At 42.1% G+C, this 15,474-nt stretch overlaps 1 protein-coding gene across 1 annotated transcript; it reads right to left on the bottom strand.

The window, feature by feature from the left end:
• Positions 1-5,388: 5,388 nt before the first annotated feature.
• LOC136148398 (interferon omega-1) lies at positions 5,389-5,976 on the bottom strand. The gene has a single exon (XM_065907925.1). It carries the CDS (start codon positions 5,974-5,976, stop codon positions 5,389-5,391), a length of 588 nt encoding a protein of 195 aa, XP_065763997.1.
• Positions 5,977-15,474: the final 9,498 nt, after the last annotated feature.

The following is a 15,474-nucleotide window of genomic DNA, read 5'->3' as shown; positions in this document are numbered from 1 at the left end:
TGTGTGCAGTCAGCACACATTGGTACAGAATGAAGAGAACTGGATGAATTAACCCATGTTCAGTATTATGCCACTATTATCTGTAGACCATCAGAAAATGAGAACTATGGTCCTGTAAATAATTGTGGAAGAATTCAAACCTTATGTATTAGACCTTAGAAAGAAAATGCAGAGAGTTGTGGCTAGATTTATTTTGGTGCAATTTAAAAACTGTCAGAAGAGTCTGCGGAGTCATACCTCTAAGTTCATTTTAGACTAAAGAAGAGAGATTGAGCTTCAGGTTTTTCTTTCAAGCTGAGTTGACTCTTATAGATGAATATCTCCTTTTGGAGTGAGACTTTTCCATGAGTATATTTCATTTCCAGTGTAATAACACAAAAGAAGCATCAAAGCTGTGACATTCTCTGATGCCCAGAATAGAAGGGAAAAGTTTTTCAGTGGAAACAAAATTGAGAAAATTGCAGAAAGTGACAATACTGACCTATTTAAAGATCTGATTTGCAGGAAAGTGCTGGGAACAGCTGAATAAAGGCTGACACAGCCCGACGTCTGCAGCATCACCGAGCTCACCAGATTCCAACCCCTTCCCTGATGACATGGAGGGTGATGTTCTCCAGCCCTGGAGAATGGTAATCATCACCATTGCCATCCTCTGAGAGACCAGGAATCCCCCAAACTCAGCACTTCTGTGAAACTGAGTCCCAGGGCTACAGCTCAACAAGGTGCTCACAGTTGCCTTCCCTGCGCCCCAGCTGCCGGGAGGGCACCGCAGAGCTGCCTGTGACAGAGCAACTGGCCCTGCCCGCCCAGCGGAACCGACTCCCGTTCCAGTGCCTCGAACCCAGGCACCCAGCCCACCGGGGAGAATCCAGGAGTCCCCGTAGGCAGGAGCCACGGGCCGGGCCGGGTGAGGTGCCGCCAGGGCCCAGGGAGCCTGTGGGGCATCTGGAGCAGAGAGAAAACTTCCTTTTTGGGCCGACTGCCCAGGGGAGCTTTTCTGCCGCTTCGCTCAGAGCCTTTGATTTCTGCACCTGCCCTTGTATCTACCCTCCTCTTCCTGGGAGGAGATTTTAGGCAGAGCGGTTTACATTGGTGCCCGTTTATGCCATGGTTGATGGTGGGAAATCAGAGCATGTTGTGCTGTGTTTTCAGATTCAGGACTGTTTCTGGGGGAAAAGTCAAATTCTGGGGAAAGGGGGAAAGCATCTACAATCTGGACAGGAATCTGCTAGATATTGGGACCCTCCAGTGGGAGGGCTTGAGGGAAAGACTGAGACTTACAGGAGCCCCAGGGGAAAGGGAAAATGATTTCATTTAATATAAATGGTTAATTTCTCCTGCAGTATTCAAGTAGTTGAAAAATATTTTAAAATGTGTGAGTAAGTCTTAAACTCACACCAAGTTTAAATGGTTTCCTTAGGCCAGAACATGACTTTAAGTTCCTGGCTTCAGTGAAATCAAAATCATCTATAATGTTTTCAAAATTACTTCTTTGTTCATCTCAGTTCAATTTAGTGAAAGCCATATTTGACAAACTGATGAACCAGTCACTGCCTTAAATAATGAATCTCAATTTTCAAAATCTTTTTATCTTCTCATTTCTTTTAACCAAGGACCTTATGTTAAGCTTTCAAATTTATACATAGTTTTTCATTGGAAAGTTTTACTGACATTTTAAAAATGTCATTTCATACAGATAAGTTGCTTTAAAATTAATAATCAAGATGTTTTTGATTGGAACATAAGTTTACACTTACTATACCATTTGCTACTTGGTAAGTATCTTATATGCCAAGTGCACTGATGGCCTGTTGATGCCACACCCACTAAATAGCTCAGTGTGCTATGACATCATTTCATGTGCTAGTAAAATTTAAAAGTTTGTAGATATGCTTTGTACAATACTAGAAAAGATTAACCCATTCAAATTTGCAGAGGTAGAATTTTTGCATTAAAAATTAGAGTTGCACAAGACACAGATCTGGCATAATCATCTTTAGAGCTGGCGTGAAATAATGGCAGAAGCTTTGTATACATCTGGAACATAAGTACTCTCACAGCTGTTTAATGTGTCCCTGATGCTATGTATAATCTACTAATTTATGATAATTTTGTAAGCTGTTAAATTAACATCACATAGAGGACATCACATGGGATGGCATGGTGAGCGGAGCACAGTAGCCCCATTGACCCCATTCAGCTTTAATTGGAGAAAAATTGCTCTGCACTGTTGCCCTGGTTTCTGCTGTACAGCCGCGTAAACCAGCTCTGACTGCACGTCCACCCACTCCCGTATCCCTGCTTGAAAGCTGAGAAACTGTAGTAGAGGACAGGAAAACCAACTGGACAGAAGGATGCAGGAAGCTGAAGGAAGAATAAAGATATGCTCAAATAAATATACTGAGAAGACAGGACTAACCCACAAAAGACAAAAAACCAGCAAGATTGTTATTTTGAAACAGTTTAACTGGTAAAACTATTTTAAACTTATCATCATAATTATTAGTATCATTGTTACATTTACACTTTTATTGACAACCCTGAGGACCAGCAGTATCCTACCATTGTGCAGGATGCTGGGTGGGAATAAGAAATGGAGACTTGCTCCTGCTCTGGGGAGTCAATTCCTCCCCATTTAAGGGACTGTCAGTTAGAAGGTCCTGACGGAGGATATGTGTGGGGAAAGGGTGTTTAAAGCTAAAAAGAAAGACCTTGATCTTGAAAAGTACAGACTATAGGAAATTCTTAAAATAATAAACATTGAAATATGGTGAATGAAATGTATAAATTTTGAGGATCTTTTTTGATCAATTTTTATAAATGAACGCTGACTTGTTACTACAGGAACTTGGATATGCCTCAGTAATGATATTTTCTGTGCAACACGTTGACATATTGATTTTTAAAATCTTTCTTAGAAAATCATACTATTTGAAGACAGACAACATACCTATTTCCAGTAATCAAACCCCTGTTCAAATCTCTTAGGTCCATGGTGCTGAATAAAAGACATGGTGGGTGTGCATGAGATGCTTCAACATATTTCAAATGATCAAATATCAAAGTTTTGCCTTAGTTTCTGGTTTAAGATGGCAGAGTAGAAGGACATGCACTCATCTCCTCCTGTGAGAATACCAAAATCACAACTAGCTATTGAAAACCATCCACGGGAGGTCTCTGGAGCCCACCCAAAAAAGATTCCCCACGTCCAAAGCTCTCTTTTCAACAAGATGGTTGGAGGCCCTCAAATACAAAATAAATCCCATACCCGCCAGGTGGGAAACCAACAAATTGGAAAACAATACTACCAAAAGAGTTCTCCCACTGTTGTAAAGGTTCTGAGCCTCCTGTCAAGCTTCCCAGCCTGCGGATCTGGCAAGGAGACTGGAAATCCCCAGGAAATCTGACTTGACTTCCACAGGACTGTGGGGGAAAAAAGACTCCATTCTCAAAGGAGACAAACAAAATGTTGCATGCACCATGACCCAGGGGATAGGAGCAGTGACCCCACAGGAGACAGAACCAGACCTCCCTGCTAAAGTTGGAGTCTCCCGTGGAGGTGGGTCAGCAGTGGCCTGCCTTGGGGCCAGGCCACTAGCAGCAGCAATCCTGGAAGCTGCCCCTCAGCGTGAGTCCCCTTAGAGGTTGCAGAAAAGCAAACACTTCATTCATTCATAATGGTTCTTACTTTTTAGTATAAGAAGGGCAAAAATTGGCTTCTAAACTCTTTGTTGGGATTTGGTCTTTCAGTAGCAATACAGAGGCTCCAGGAGGTGACATTACCAGCAAGTATGGACAAGGGACTTTATGGAAGAGAGAACTAGGATCCAACCCGGGACAGCCCAGGTTTGGAGGGCAGAACCATGCACTTCACAGCGCCTGCTCTTTGCTTCCTGCGTCTGCGTGTGTTTGATTATCTGCATTGATATGAGATCTCTGTTCTTTCCCTATTATTTGTGTTTGTATTAGATCAAAACATTTTCTACTAGTCCTTCTTTCTCAAAGAGTTTCTTACGAACTCATAGGAATGCTTTTAGAAGTATGAAACCCGGAAATTGGAATGCCCTTCAGCATACAGCAAAGGGCAGTTCTCACACTGAAAGCCTATGGAACTAGCATCAAGGTGAAAAGAAAATACCTTTGCCGGGGGCCTAGCCCCTTTCCAGTGTTGCCTTCCAGTCACTGTCTCAGGCCAGCTGTCCTGTCTCCTCCCTGAGGGCAGCCACTCTGTGATCCTCACAGTCCTGATGATTTCTGCCAGGAGCGTTTGATGCCTCTTGTGTGATATGCACTCATTGAATCCAAACAGTAATTCTGTGAAACTACTCTTATTTCCCATATTAAAGATGAAGAAACTGATCTATAGTGTTTGTGATATTTTTCAGGGTCTCACTGCTGGTAATTAGCAGATATGGAGTTCAAAGGTTTTGGAATTTCTAGAACTCTCCTCTCACTTGGGCTCTCTTCCTGTGGCTTCCACTCTGACTACACCGTGCAGCTAGAGGAAATCAGCACAGAACAGAGCTCCTGTGATGGAGGCAGTGAAGATTATGTGTAAGGGGGTGAACTGCTCAGTCCTGAGGAGGCAGGGCTGAGGAGAAGGTGGGAGACAGAGGAATAGGAGTCAGGAGCGGCCATCAACACCGCATGTCATCAGCTTTCCAGCGGGAGGGAACTGCTTCCCTCAGACATGTATATCAACCATTCTTTAATGAGTAGGTATAAAATAGTTAAGCCTATGGCATCAAAACTAACCATTTTCTAGAATTTCAAAATCTCCTTTATATCTTTTTTCTTTTTAGCACCCTCGACAGCTGATAGGATCTTAGTTCCCCAACCAAAGCTCCCTAGAGGGAAAACGTAGAGTCTTAACAAGTGCACCCATAGAAAATTCCCAGAATTCCATCTTTTGACAGACATTTGCTAGAAAGTGATAGAACTGTTCCACAGTATAAAATGAACAAATACTATTTTGCCATAGGTATATATAGACAAAATAAGCATTTAGGTGTTCAAAAAAGAATAAAACCTCAGGAAGTTTACCTTTATAAGTATTGAATAAATAAAACAAATTACAATATTAATGAAATAGAATATATTTTCTAAATTTTAATACAATGCAAACATACATCTTTTATATGAAAATATAAATATGAGATAAAACATTAACTAACTAAATAAAAAATAAATAAATAACACCGAGGCAGTCATCGCTTATGGACTGATACCCCTGCAGCTGAATAATTTCTATCTACTATCTTCTTACTACTGACAATGTATTGATTGAACTAATTCAATAAATTTTGTGGCTGAAACAGAAATCAGAGTCTTCTGAAATGACCACAGGTAACTGTACAAGGGTGATGTGGCATCTTAGTGAGAGTCCTGTCAAGGTGAGATCAGGTCTCCATCCATCATTCTTAACCTTTCTTGCAAGCTGGTTGATGAAGAGAAGGATCTCATGATTTCCAGTCTGACGATTTCCCAGGCACAGTCACTGTATCCCTTCTCTTGCAGGTAGACATGGATGCCCTGGAAGTACCTCTTCACGGCCAGTGTGGGGCCTGTCATTCCCAGGGCAGAGTCTTCCTCTCCCATCACCTGCCCCAGGCAGACATCCAGGTCGTCCAGCTGCTGATGGAGTCCAGTGCGGAGCTGCTCCAGGAGGGTGGTGTCCCAGGCAGCAGAGGAGCGCTCTGTGTGGAAGAGGTTGAAGCTCTGCTGGAGCATCTCGTGGAGCACAGAGATGGCCTGGGCCTCCTGCAGCTGGCCGCCCTCCACCATCTCCTGGGGGAAAGCAAAGTCCATTCTATCCTGCAGACAGAAGCGAGGGGAGAGCCTCCTCATTTGGCCCAGGAGCCTGAGGGTCTTCCTGCCAACCAGCACGTGGTTCTGAGACAGGTCACAGCCCAGGGATCCTCCCGGGCCGTAGCTGACCAGCACCAGGGCCGTCAGTAGAGAGAGCACGAAGGCCATGGGGAAGATGAGGCTGCTGCTGGGCTGGCGGAGATGGCGTCTGCTGAACCTTGAGGTAGGTTCTCTAATACCATGCTTTCTAAGCAAGGCCATTAAATAGGGAACACGGTAGTTTTCATTTTCTAATTGTTTCTGTACAGTTTTACTTCCTATTTTGGTTTTCTGCTATGTATTCTGAATATGGTCAAAGAACTTGTCTTCAATTTAATTAATTTTACCTTTTTCCAGTAACTTCTGATGTGCTTATCCAAATGGATATTCATCATCTAATGAGAAAAGTCTTCGTCTTAAGTTAGAATTGAAGTACATTTGTAATGACACACATTATTGCTTCCTTTCTCTCATACATGAATGTTCCTGTCCTCTTTTCCAGGAACACATTTGTAGCCCTCATCTTAGGCTCCATTTTCCCCTCTCACTTTATCTAGGAAGCTAGACTTCCTCAGCTATGGTTTCCATATTTATTTAGGGTTTTACCAGATCACTGTGGCAGTTGAGCTCGTTGAAACAAAGGGTCGGTTTTCTTTAGTGTTTGATTTAGAGAAGATGCTGATTATTAAGAGTCCATGAGCTTCTCCCATATTTCTCTTCCTTCTAGAACACGTTCCTGCAGGTCCATGTGATTGTGTTTAGGGAACCAAGAGGGCAGGACTATGACAGACATCACCCTTTCTTTCACCATTTTCTTACTGGAGACCTCTTGTCCTCCACTGATTGGGCCAAAACACCCACCAGAATCCTGGTTCTTCTCAGGGAACATGGGTGAAGAGACTCTCATTCCAGGATAACTGTATTTCCCAAGCAGCACCTCACTCACAATGGAGAGATCACATGGAGTCACAGCCTGTCCTCTGGAGTGACAGAGTCCCTTCCTCACCTGCTGGACTCCCTCCCTGAGGACAGGCTCACCACATCCTGTGGATTTGAAAATCTCCTTTCTGTGGAGGGATTGTATATTTGTTGGGGAAATAAATCATCTTCCTAAACCCCATCCTCTCCCCTGGAGTGTTTCTGTGAAGGACCCTAGGTCTTGGTGGTGACCTCCTCTTCTCCTGACCAATTTCCCCAGGAGTCCAAAATATCAGCAGTGCTCAGATGCTGAGAGCAAACGTGTGCTTGTGTAAGTTGGTGAAGGCAATTTCCAACCTAAATCATTTTGCTTTTAGTAGATAAATAATATCTTCTTTCCCAAGTATAGTTTTTATTATTCAGTTCTTTTACTTAAACTCTTCAACACTTGTTCTGCTCAGAGTTTCTGAGCTGGAGGAAGGAGATTCCGTGCTGGTGTTTTTTCTTGATGGAAGCTTATGTCGTAGAATCTAGTGAGTTACAGTCATTTATTCAGGAAGTTGACTCCACCGGGCATCTCTGTTCCTCTCTTTCTGTCTCCTCTGAGAATGCAGGGCATTGGGACCCAGTCTATTAGATCAGGAGAAGTAGCCTTCTTTCCTTTAGTGTAATTTTTCATTTAAACTTTTTATAGTCATTTAGTGACATATTGGACAAGATTTGTTTCACTGCTCCTTCTCTGGTTGTAATTCATCATGAGGTGAGAACAGTAAAGGGAAGTAAAGAAAGCCCGAGGGGCTGCATCACTTTCAAAAGGTTAGGTTTTTTTTGTTTCTCTTTGCAATTTTGCTAGAAAGTAAAATTGCACCATTGTTTTGTGGGCAACAAGAAAACAAGGGAAACTCTCACTGTCATGAATATGAAAGAAGGGAAGTGGTTTTCCCCTGACACAGTGATGTGTCTGGGTTAGCCAACTTCAGGGCAGCGTAGCTGGGGCCTAGGCTGTGGCAGAAGGGAAGGATCGGGTCAATATGAACAACAGAAAGGCTGGGACATGCTGCTTCTGATAAAAGCTCGAGGAAGGACAAGTCCTGAGTCTGTCGACTGCCCTCAGCTTTGTAAGACCAGCCACCTGATTTTTCTTTCCTTTAATCCATATGTGGTCAGTATAAGGGGAGAAGGAAGAAGTCACATGCACCAGCTCTTGGGAGACAGTCAATCAGAAGCCCCGTTGCTGGAACACTAACCCTCTCTCACAGGGTCAAGGAGACCAGCCTTGCTGTGCATCTGTGACAAATCCACCTGGGCAATGAGAAGCTGCATTGAAAAAAATTAGAATGAAAGGGAATGAAATGATTCCAAGGGATCCTGATCTTAGTCTGGGTAACAATAATTATAATATTAAAAATGAAAACTGAATTTTGTTGATTGCTAACCCTAATCTCCCTAATATCCCACCTTGTGATATGATCATATTGATGGGTTGTTTTTCTTCAGGTTTTTAAGAGTTTTAAAATATTTATTTTATGTATTTATTTGGCCGTGCCAGGTCTTAGTTGCGGCATGCTGGATCTTTGATATTCCTTGCCTCTGATGGGATCTTTACTTGTGGCATGGGAAGTCTTTGTTGTGGCCTGTAGGATCTAGTTCCCTGGCCAGGAACAAATAATCAAAATTCTAGGAGAGTTAGACAACTTTCCTAGAATCTCTTCCTCAGCATAGAGCTTCAAGTGCTGCAGGATTTCTCTCCATTATGTACAAGACACTGCTCAAAAGGGAGGAAACTTGGGCTCCTGGGCTCTTCACAGTCCTGAAGGCATTCCGTCTCCTAGAATGAACTAGGAATTCAACAAGCAGACCCTTGACTGTGTTAAGGAACTTACAGGCAACGCTTCTCTTGGTTGAACTGAGAGTGGAAGAAAGAGGTTACTAATTTGCAAACTGTGTATTATTTGAGGTAAAGGATGTCCTCTGTGGCTGCTACTAAAGTTGTCTTGATGTTTTAGAAGACAAAATGACTGTCTGGTGTCGGCTACACTCAGGAGCCCCAGATTGTGTGAGAGTAGACCTTCCTGCTCCTCCCAGTCCCTCCTCTTCATCAGCTCTTAGAACCGGCCCTCAGCTGCTCTGAGCTCCTGCTGCCTCCTTCCTCCTCATCTCCCTCCAGTGTCCTCTCCCCTGATCCCAGGCTGGCAGACACCATCCCTGCATGACTCTCCTGGAATCCACATCGCCAAGCACATTGTCACATGTGTGTGCGGTCAGCACACTTTGGTGACAGAATGAAGAGAGCTCTGTGAATTAACCCATGTCCAGTATTATGCCACTAATATCTGTAGACCACCAGAAAACAGGAGCTATAGTCCTGTAAATAACTGTAAAGATTGAAACCTTATGTATTAGACCCTTAAAAAGGAAATGCAGAGAGATGTGGCAATTTAAAAGTTGGTGGATTTTATCAAAACCACAATGAGGTACCACTTCATGCCAGTCAGAATGGCTGCTATCCAAAAGTCTACAATAAATAAATGCTGGAGAGGGTGTGGAGAAAAGGGAATCCTCTTACACTGTTGGTGGGAATGCAAACTAGTACAGCCACTATGGAAAACAGTGTGGAGATTCCTTAAAAAACTCGAAATAGAACTGCCATACGACCCAACAATCCCACTGCTGGGCATACACACTGAGGAAACCAGAACTGAAAGATACATGTGTACCCCAATGTTCATCGCGGCACTGTTTATAATAGCTAGAACATGGAAGCAACCTAGATGTCCATCAGCAGATGAATGGATAAGAAAGCTGTGGTACGTATACACAGTGGAATATTACTCAGCCATTAAGAAGAATGCATTTGAATCAGTTTTATTGAGATGGATGAAACTGGAGCCTATTATACAGAGTGAAGTAAGCCAGAAAGAAAAACACCAATACAGTATACTAACACATATATATGGAATTTAGAAAGATGGTAATGATAACCCTGTATGCAAGACAGCAAGAGAGACATAGATGTATTGGACAGTCTTTTGGACTCTGTGGGAAAGGGCGAGGGTGGGATGATATGGGAGAATGGCATTGAAACATGTAAATTATCATATGTGAGAGGAATCGCCAGTCCAGGTTCAATGCATGAGACAGGGTGCTCAGGGCTGGTGCATGGGGATGACCCAGAGGGATGGGATGAGGAGGGAGGTGGGAGGACGATTCAGAATGGGGAATACATGTACACCCATGGAGGATTCAAGTCAATGTATGGTAAAACCAATATAATATTGTAAAGTAAAATAATAAACAAATTAATTTTTAAAAACCTCAAAAAATAATAAAATAAAAAATAAATTAAAAAAATATATATGTGGATTTTAAAAACTGTCAAAATAGATTATGGAGTCACACCTCTTAAGTTCTCTTTTAGACTAAAGAAGAGAGATTGAGCCTTGGGTTTTTTCTTCAAGCTGAGTTGACTCATATAGATGAATATCTCCTTTTGGATTGAGACTTTTCCATGAATAAAATTTCATTTCCAGTGTAAAAACACATAAGAAGCATCGAAGCTGTGACATTCTCTGATGCCCCGAATAGAAGGGAAAAGTTTTTCAGTGGAGACAAATTTGAGAAAAGTGCAGAAAGTGACAATTCTGACCTATTTAAAGATCTTATTTGCGGGAAGGTACTGGGAACAGCTGGATAAAGGAGGGCACAGCCCAACATCTGCAGCATCACCAAACTCACCAGATGCCAACCCTTTCCCTGATGACATGGAGAGTGATGTTCTCCAGCCCTGGAGAATGGTGATCATAGCCATTGTCACCCACTGAGAGACCAGGAATCCCCCAAAATCAGCACTTCAGTGAAACTGAGTCCCAGGGCTCCAGCTCAACAAATGCCCAAATCTGCCTTTCCTGCGCCCTAGCAACCAGGAGGCCACCACAGAAGTCCTTGTAACAGAGCAACTGGCCCTGCTCTCCCCGCAGACCTGTCTTCAGGTCCAGCACCTCGAACTCCAGTGCCAAGTCCACAGGGAGAACTGAGGAGTCCCTGTAGGCAGGAGCCTCCAGCTGAGCTAGGTGCTGCTGGGGCCCAGAGAGTGCATGGGGCCCCGGGAGCAGTGAGGAAATTTCCTTTTCGGGCCAGACTGCCCAGGGGAGCATTGCAGGGGTTTTGCTCACAACTTGATTTCTGCACCTGCCCCTGCGTCCATCCTCCCCTTTCTGGGACGAGATTTTAGCCAGAGCGGTTTACATTGGTGCGCATTTATGCTGCGATTGATGACTGGAAATCTGAGCATGTTGTGCTACGTTTTCAGATTCTGGGTTGTTTCTGGGGAAAGAGACTAATTCGCAGAAAGGGGAAAAGCATCTACATTCTGGACAGTAATCTAGATATAGGGACCATCCAGTGGAAAGACTTGAGGACAAGACTGAGATTACAGGAGCCCCTGGGAAAGGGAAAATGATTTTATTTAATATAAATGGTTAATTTCTCCTGCAACATCAAGTTGTTGAAAATATTTTAAAATCTATAAAGAAGTCTGAAATTCACACCAAGTCTAAATATTCCTTATGCCAAAACACAACTTTAAGTTCCTGGTTTCAATGGAAGCAAAATCATCTGTAATGTTTTCAAAATTACTTCTTTGTTCATCTCAGTTCAATTGAGGGAAAGCCATATTTGAGAAACTTATGACCCAGTAGCTACCTTAAATAATTAATCTCAGTTTTCAAAATCTTATTTTCTTCTCATTTCCTTTATCTAAGGATCTTATGTTAAGCTATCAAATGTATACATAGTTTTGCATTGGAGAGTTTTATTCACTTTTTCAAAATGTCATTTCATTTAGATAAGTTGCTTTAAAATTCATAATCAAGATGTTTTTTATTTCAGCATAATGTAGATTTTCACTTAATACACCATTTCCTACCTAAGAAGCATCTTGTATGCCAAATGCGCTGACTGCATGGTGACCTGATGTCCCACTAAACGTCTCGGTGTGCTTGGGACAGTCATGTGATTATTTTATTTGCTAGTAAAATCTTTAAATGTGTAGATATGCTTTGTACAATACTAGGAAAGATTAACCTCTTCTAATTTGCAGAGGTAGAATTTTTGCATTAAAAATTGAGTAGAGCAAGGCACAGATAAGGCATAAATCATCTTTAGGGTAGACATGAAATAATGGCGAAACCTTTGTATACACCTGTCACAGTAACAACTCTCCCAGCTGTTTAATGTGTCCCTGATGCTTTATATAATCTACTAATTTAAGATAATTTTGTAAGTTTTTATATTACCATCATATAGAGTACATAACATTAGGTGGTATATTGAATGGAGTACAGTAGTCTTATTTTCCCTAATTTGATTTCCTTTGCAGAATAATGGCTTTACAAGGTTTTCTTGGTTTCTGCTGTTCAACAACATAAGCCAGCTCTAAGTACACATATATCCACTCCCATATCCTTATTTTATTTTATTTTTTTTTTTTTTGGTGTTTTTTTTTTTTGTTTTTTTTTTTCAGTGGATTTTGTCATACATTGATATGAATCAGCCATAGAGTTACACGTATTCCCCATCCCGATCCCCCCTCCCACCTCCCTCTCCACCCGATTCCTCTGGGTCTTCCCAGTGCACCAGGCCCGAGCACTTGTCTCATGCATCCCACCTGGGCTGGTGCCATATCCTTATTTTAAAGCTGAGAAAACTGTAGTATAGGACAGAAAAATCAACTGGACTAAATGATGCAGGAAATTGAGGGAAAAGTAAAGAGATGCCCAGAGAACAAATACACTGGTCACCTGAGAAGACAAGAGTAACCCACAAAAATAAAGACAAATAATGTAGCAGGATTGTCATTTTCAAACAGTTTAACTGGTAAAACTGTTTTAAGCTTATCATTATGATTATTATCATTTTTACACTTTCACTTTTCTTGAGACCCCTGAGGACCAGCAGTATCCTACCATCGTGCAGGATGCTGGGTGGGGATAAGAAATGGAGACTTGCTCCTGCTCTGGGGAGTCAATTCCTCCCCATTTAAGGGACTCTCAGTTAGAAGGTCCTGATGGAGGGTGTGTGTTGGGGAGGGGAGTTTAAAATGAAAAGAAAGGCTTTGATCTTGAAAAGTACAGATTATAGGAAATTCTTAAAGTAATAAAAGTTGACATGAGAAGTGAAATGTAGAAATTGATGGGATCTTTGTTGATCAATTTTTATCAATGAACACTGGGTTGTTACTGCAGGAACCTGTATATACCTCAATAAAAATATTTTCTGTACAGCATTTTGAGATATTGATTTTAAAACTCTTTCTTAGAAAATCATACTATTTGAAGACAGACAACATACCTATTTCCAGTAGTTAATGCCCTGTTCAAATCTCAGCCACATGTATGTCCATGATGGTGAATAAAAGATATAGTGGGTGTGCATGAGATAGTTCAGCATATTTCAAATGGTCAAATATCAAAGTTTTGGCTTAGCTTCTGGTTCAAGATGGCAGAGTAGAAGGACATGCACTTATCTCCTCACACAAGAGCAATGAAATCGCAACTCGCTGTTGAACAACCATCCAGAGGAGGACTCTGGAACCTGCCAAAAAAGGATGCCCCACGTCCAAACACAGAGAAGAAACTACAATGAGACGAAGGAGGTGCTCAAGCACAATAAAAATAAATCCCATGCCTGTCAGATGGGAAACCAACAAACTGGAAAACAATAATACCAAGAAAGTTCTCCCACTGTTGTGAAGGTTCTGAGCCTCATGTCATGCTTCCAGGCCTGCAAAGGGACTGGGAATCTGACTCTGAAGGCCAGTAGGATTTGATTCCAGGACTTCCACAGGACTGTGGAGGAGACTTTCCTTGCAGGGGCCGAACAAAATCTTGCATGCACCAAGACCCAGGGGAATGGAGCAGTGACCCCACAGGAGACTGAACCAGACCTAGGTCCTAAAGTTGGAGTCTCCTATGGGAGTGTGGTTCAGAAGTGGCTTGCCCTGGGGACAAGGGTACTAGCAGCAGCAATCCTGGAAGGTGGCCCTTTGTGTAAGTCCCCTTGGACGTTGCCGAAAATCAAGCACTCCATTAGTAATGTTTCTCACTTCTTTAGTATGAGACGAGATAAAAATGGCTTCTGAACCATTTGCTGGGTTTTGTTCTTTCAGTAGCAAAAAAGAGGCTCCAGGAGGTGACCTTGCTAGCAAGTATGGACAAGGGCTGTTATGGAAAGGAGAAGTAGGATTCAACCTGGGACAGCCCAGAACTGGAGATCAGAACCATACACTTCACAGCCCCTACTCTTTGCTTCCTGGCTCTGCTTGTCTTTGATTATCTGCACTGATATGCCATCTCTATTCTTTCCCTATTATCGTATTTATGTTAGATCAAGCATTTTCTACTAATCCTTCTTTCTCAAAGAGTTTTTTATGAACTCATAGGAATGCCTTTAGAAGTATGAAACCCCCAAATTGGAATGCTTTTCGCATACAGCAAAGGTAGTTCTCACACTGAAAGCCTATGGAACTAGCACCCAAGGTGAAAAGAAAATACCTTTGCCGGGGGCCTAGCACCTTTCCAGTGTCGCCTTCCAATCACTGTCTCAGGCCAGCTGTCCTGTCTCCTCCCTGAGGGCAGCCACTCTGTGATCCTCACAGTCCTCATGATTTCTGCCAGGAGCGCTTGATCCTCTTGTGTGATATGGACTCATTGAATTCAAACAGTAATTCTATGAAAACCTCTCTTATTGTCCCCATATTAAAGATGCAGAAACGAACCTGTTGTGTTTGTGATACGTTTCAGGGTCACACTGTTGGTAAATAGCAGGGCTGGGATTCAGAGGTTTTGGAATTTCTAGAACTCTCTTTCACTTGGGCTCTCTTCCTGTGGCTTTCACTCTGACTACACCATGCAGCTAGAAGAAATCAGCACAGAGCGGAGCTCCTGTGATGGAGGCAGTGAAGGCGCTGTGTAAAGGGGTGAACTGCTCAGTCCTGAGGAGGCAGGGCTGAGGAGAAGGTGGGAGACAGAGGAATAGGGGTCAGGAGCGGCCATCAACACCGCATGTCATCAGCTTTCCAACAGGAGGAGACTGCTTCCCTCAGACATGTATATCAACCATTCTGTAATGAGTGGGTATAGATTAGTTATGCCTATGACATCAAGACTCACCGTTTTCTACAATTTCATAATTTCCCTTCTTTTTTCTTTTTAACACCCTCCACAGCTTATAGGATCTTAATTCCTCAACCAAGGCTCCCTGAAGGAAAAACTCAGAGTCCTAACAACTGGACCCATAGAAAATTCTCAGAATTCCACCTTTTGACAAACATTTCTTAGAAAATGATAGAACTGTTCCACAGTATAAAGTGAACAAATACTATTTTGTGATAGGTATATGTAGACAAAATAAGGATTTAGGTTTTCAAAATAAAAATTCAAGAAACTTATCTTGATAGCTATTTAATAAATAAAACAAATGACAATTTTAATTAAATAGGGAAATATATTTTCTACATTTTAATACAATGTAAACATACAATTCATTTATATGGAAAAGAAATATGATGAGATAAAATATTACATTAACTAAAGAATAAATAAATAACATCAGGGCAGTCATCGCTTATGGATTGATACCCCTGGACTTGAACACTTTGATATCTACTTGCTTATTACTACTGACATGTATCTGCTGAGTTAATTCAATAAA

This window comes from Muntiacus reevesi, chromosome 17 (genome assembly GCF_963930625.1).
Source record: "Muntiacus reevesi chromosome 17, mMunRee1.1, whole genome shotgun sequence".
Lineage (NCBI taxonomy): Eukaryota > Metazoa > Chordata > Mammalia > Artiodactyla > Cervidae > Muntiacus > Muntiacus reevesi.
Note: the sequence above shows the minus strand (reverse complement) of the source record. Positions and strands in the feature narration are given on the sequence as shown.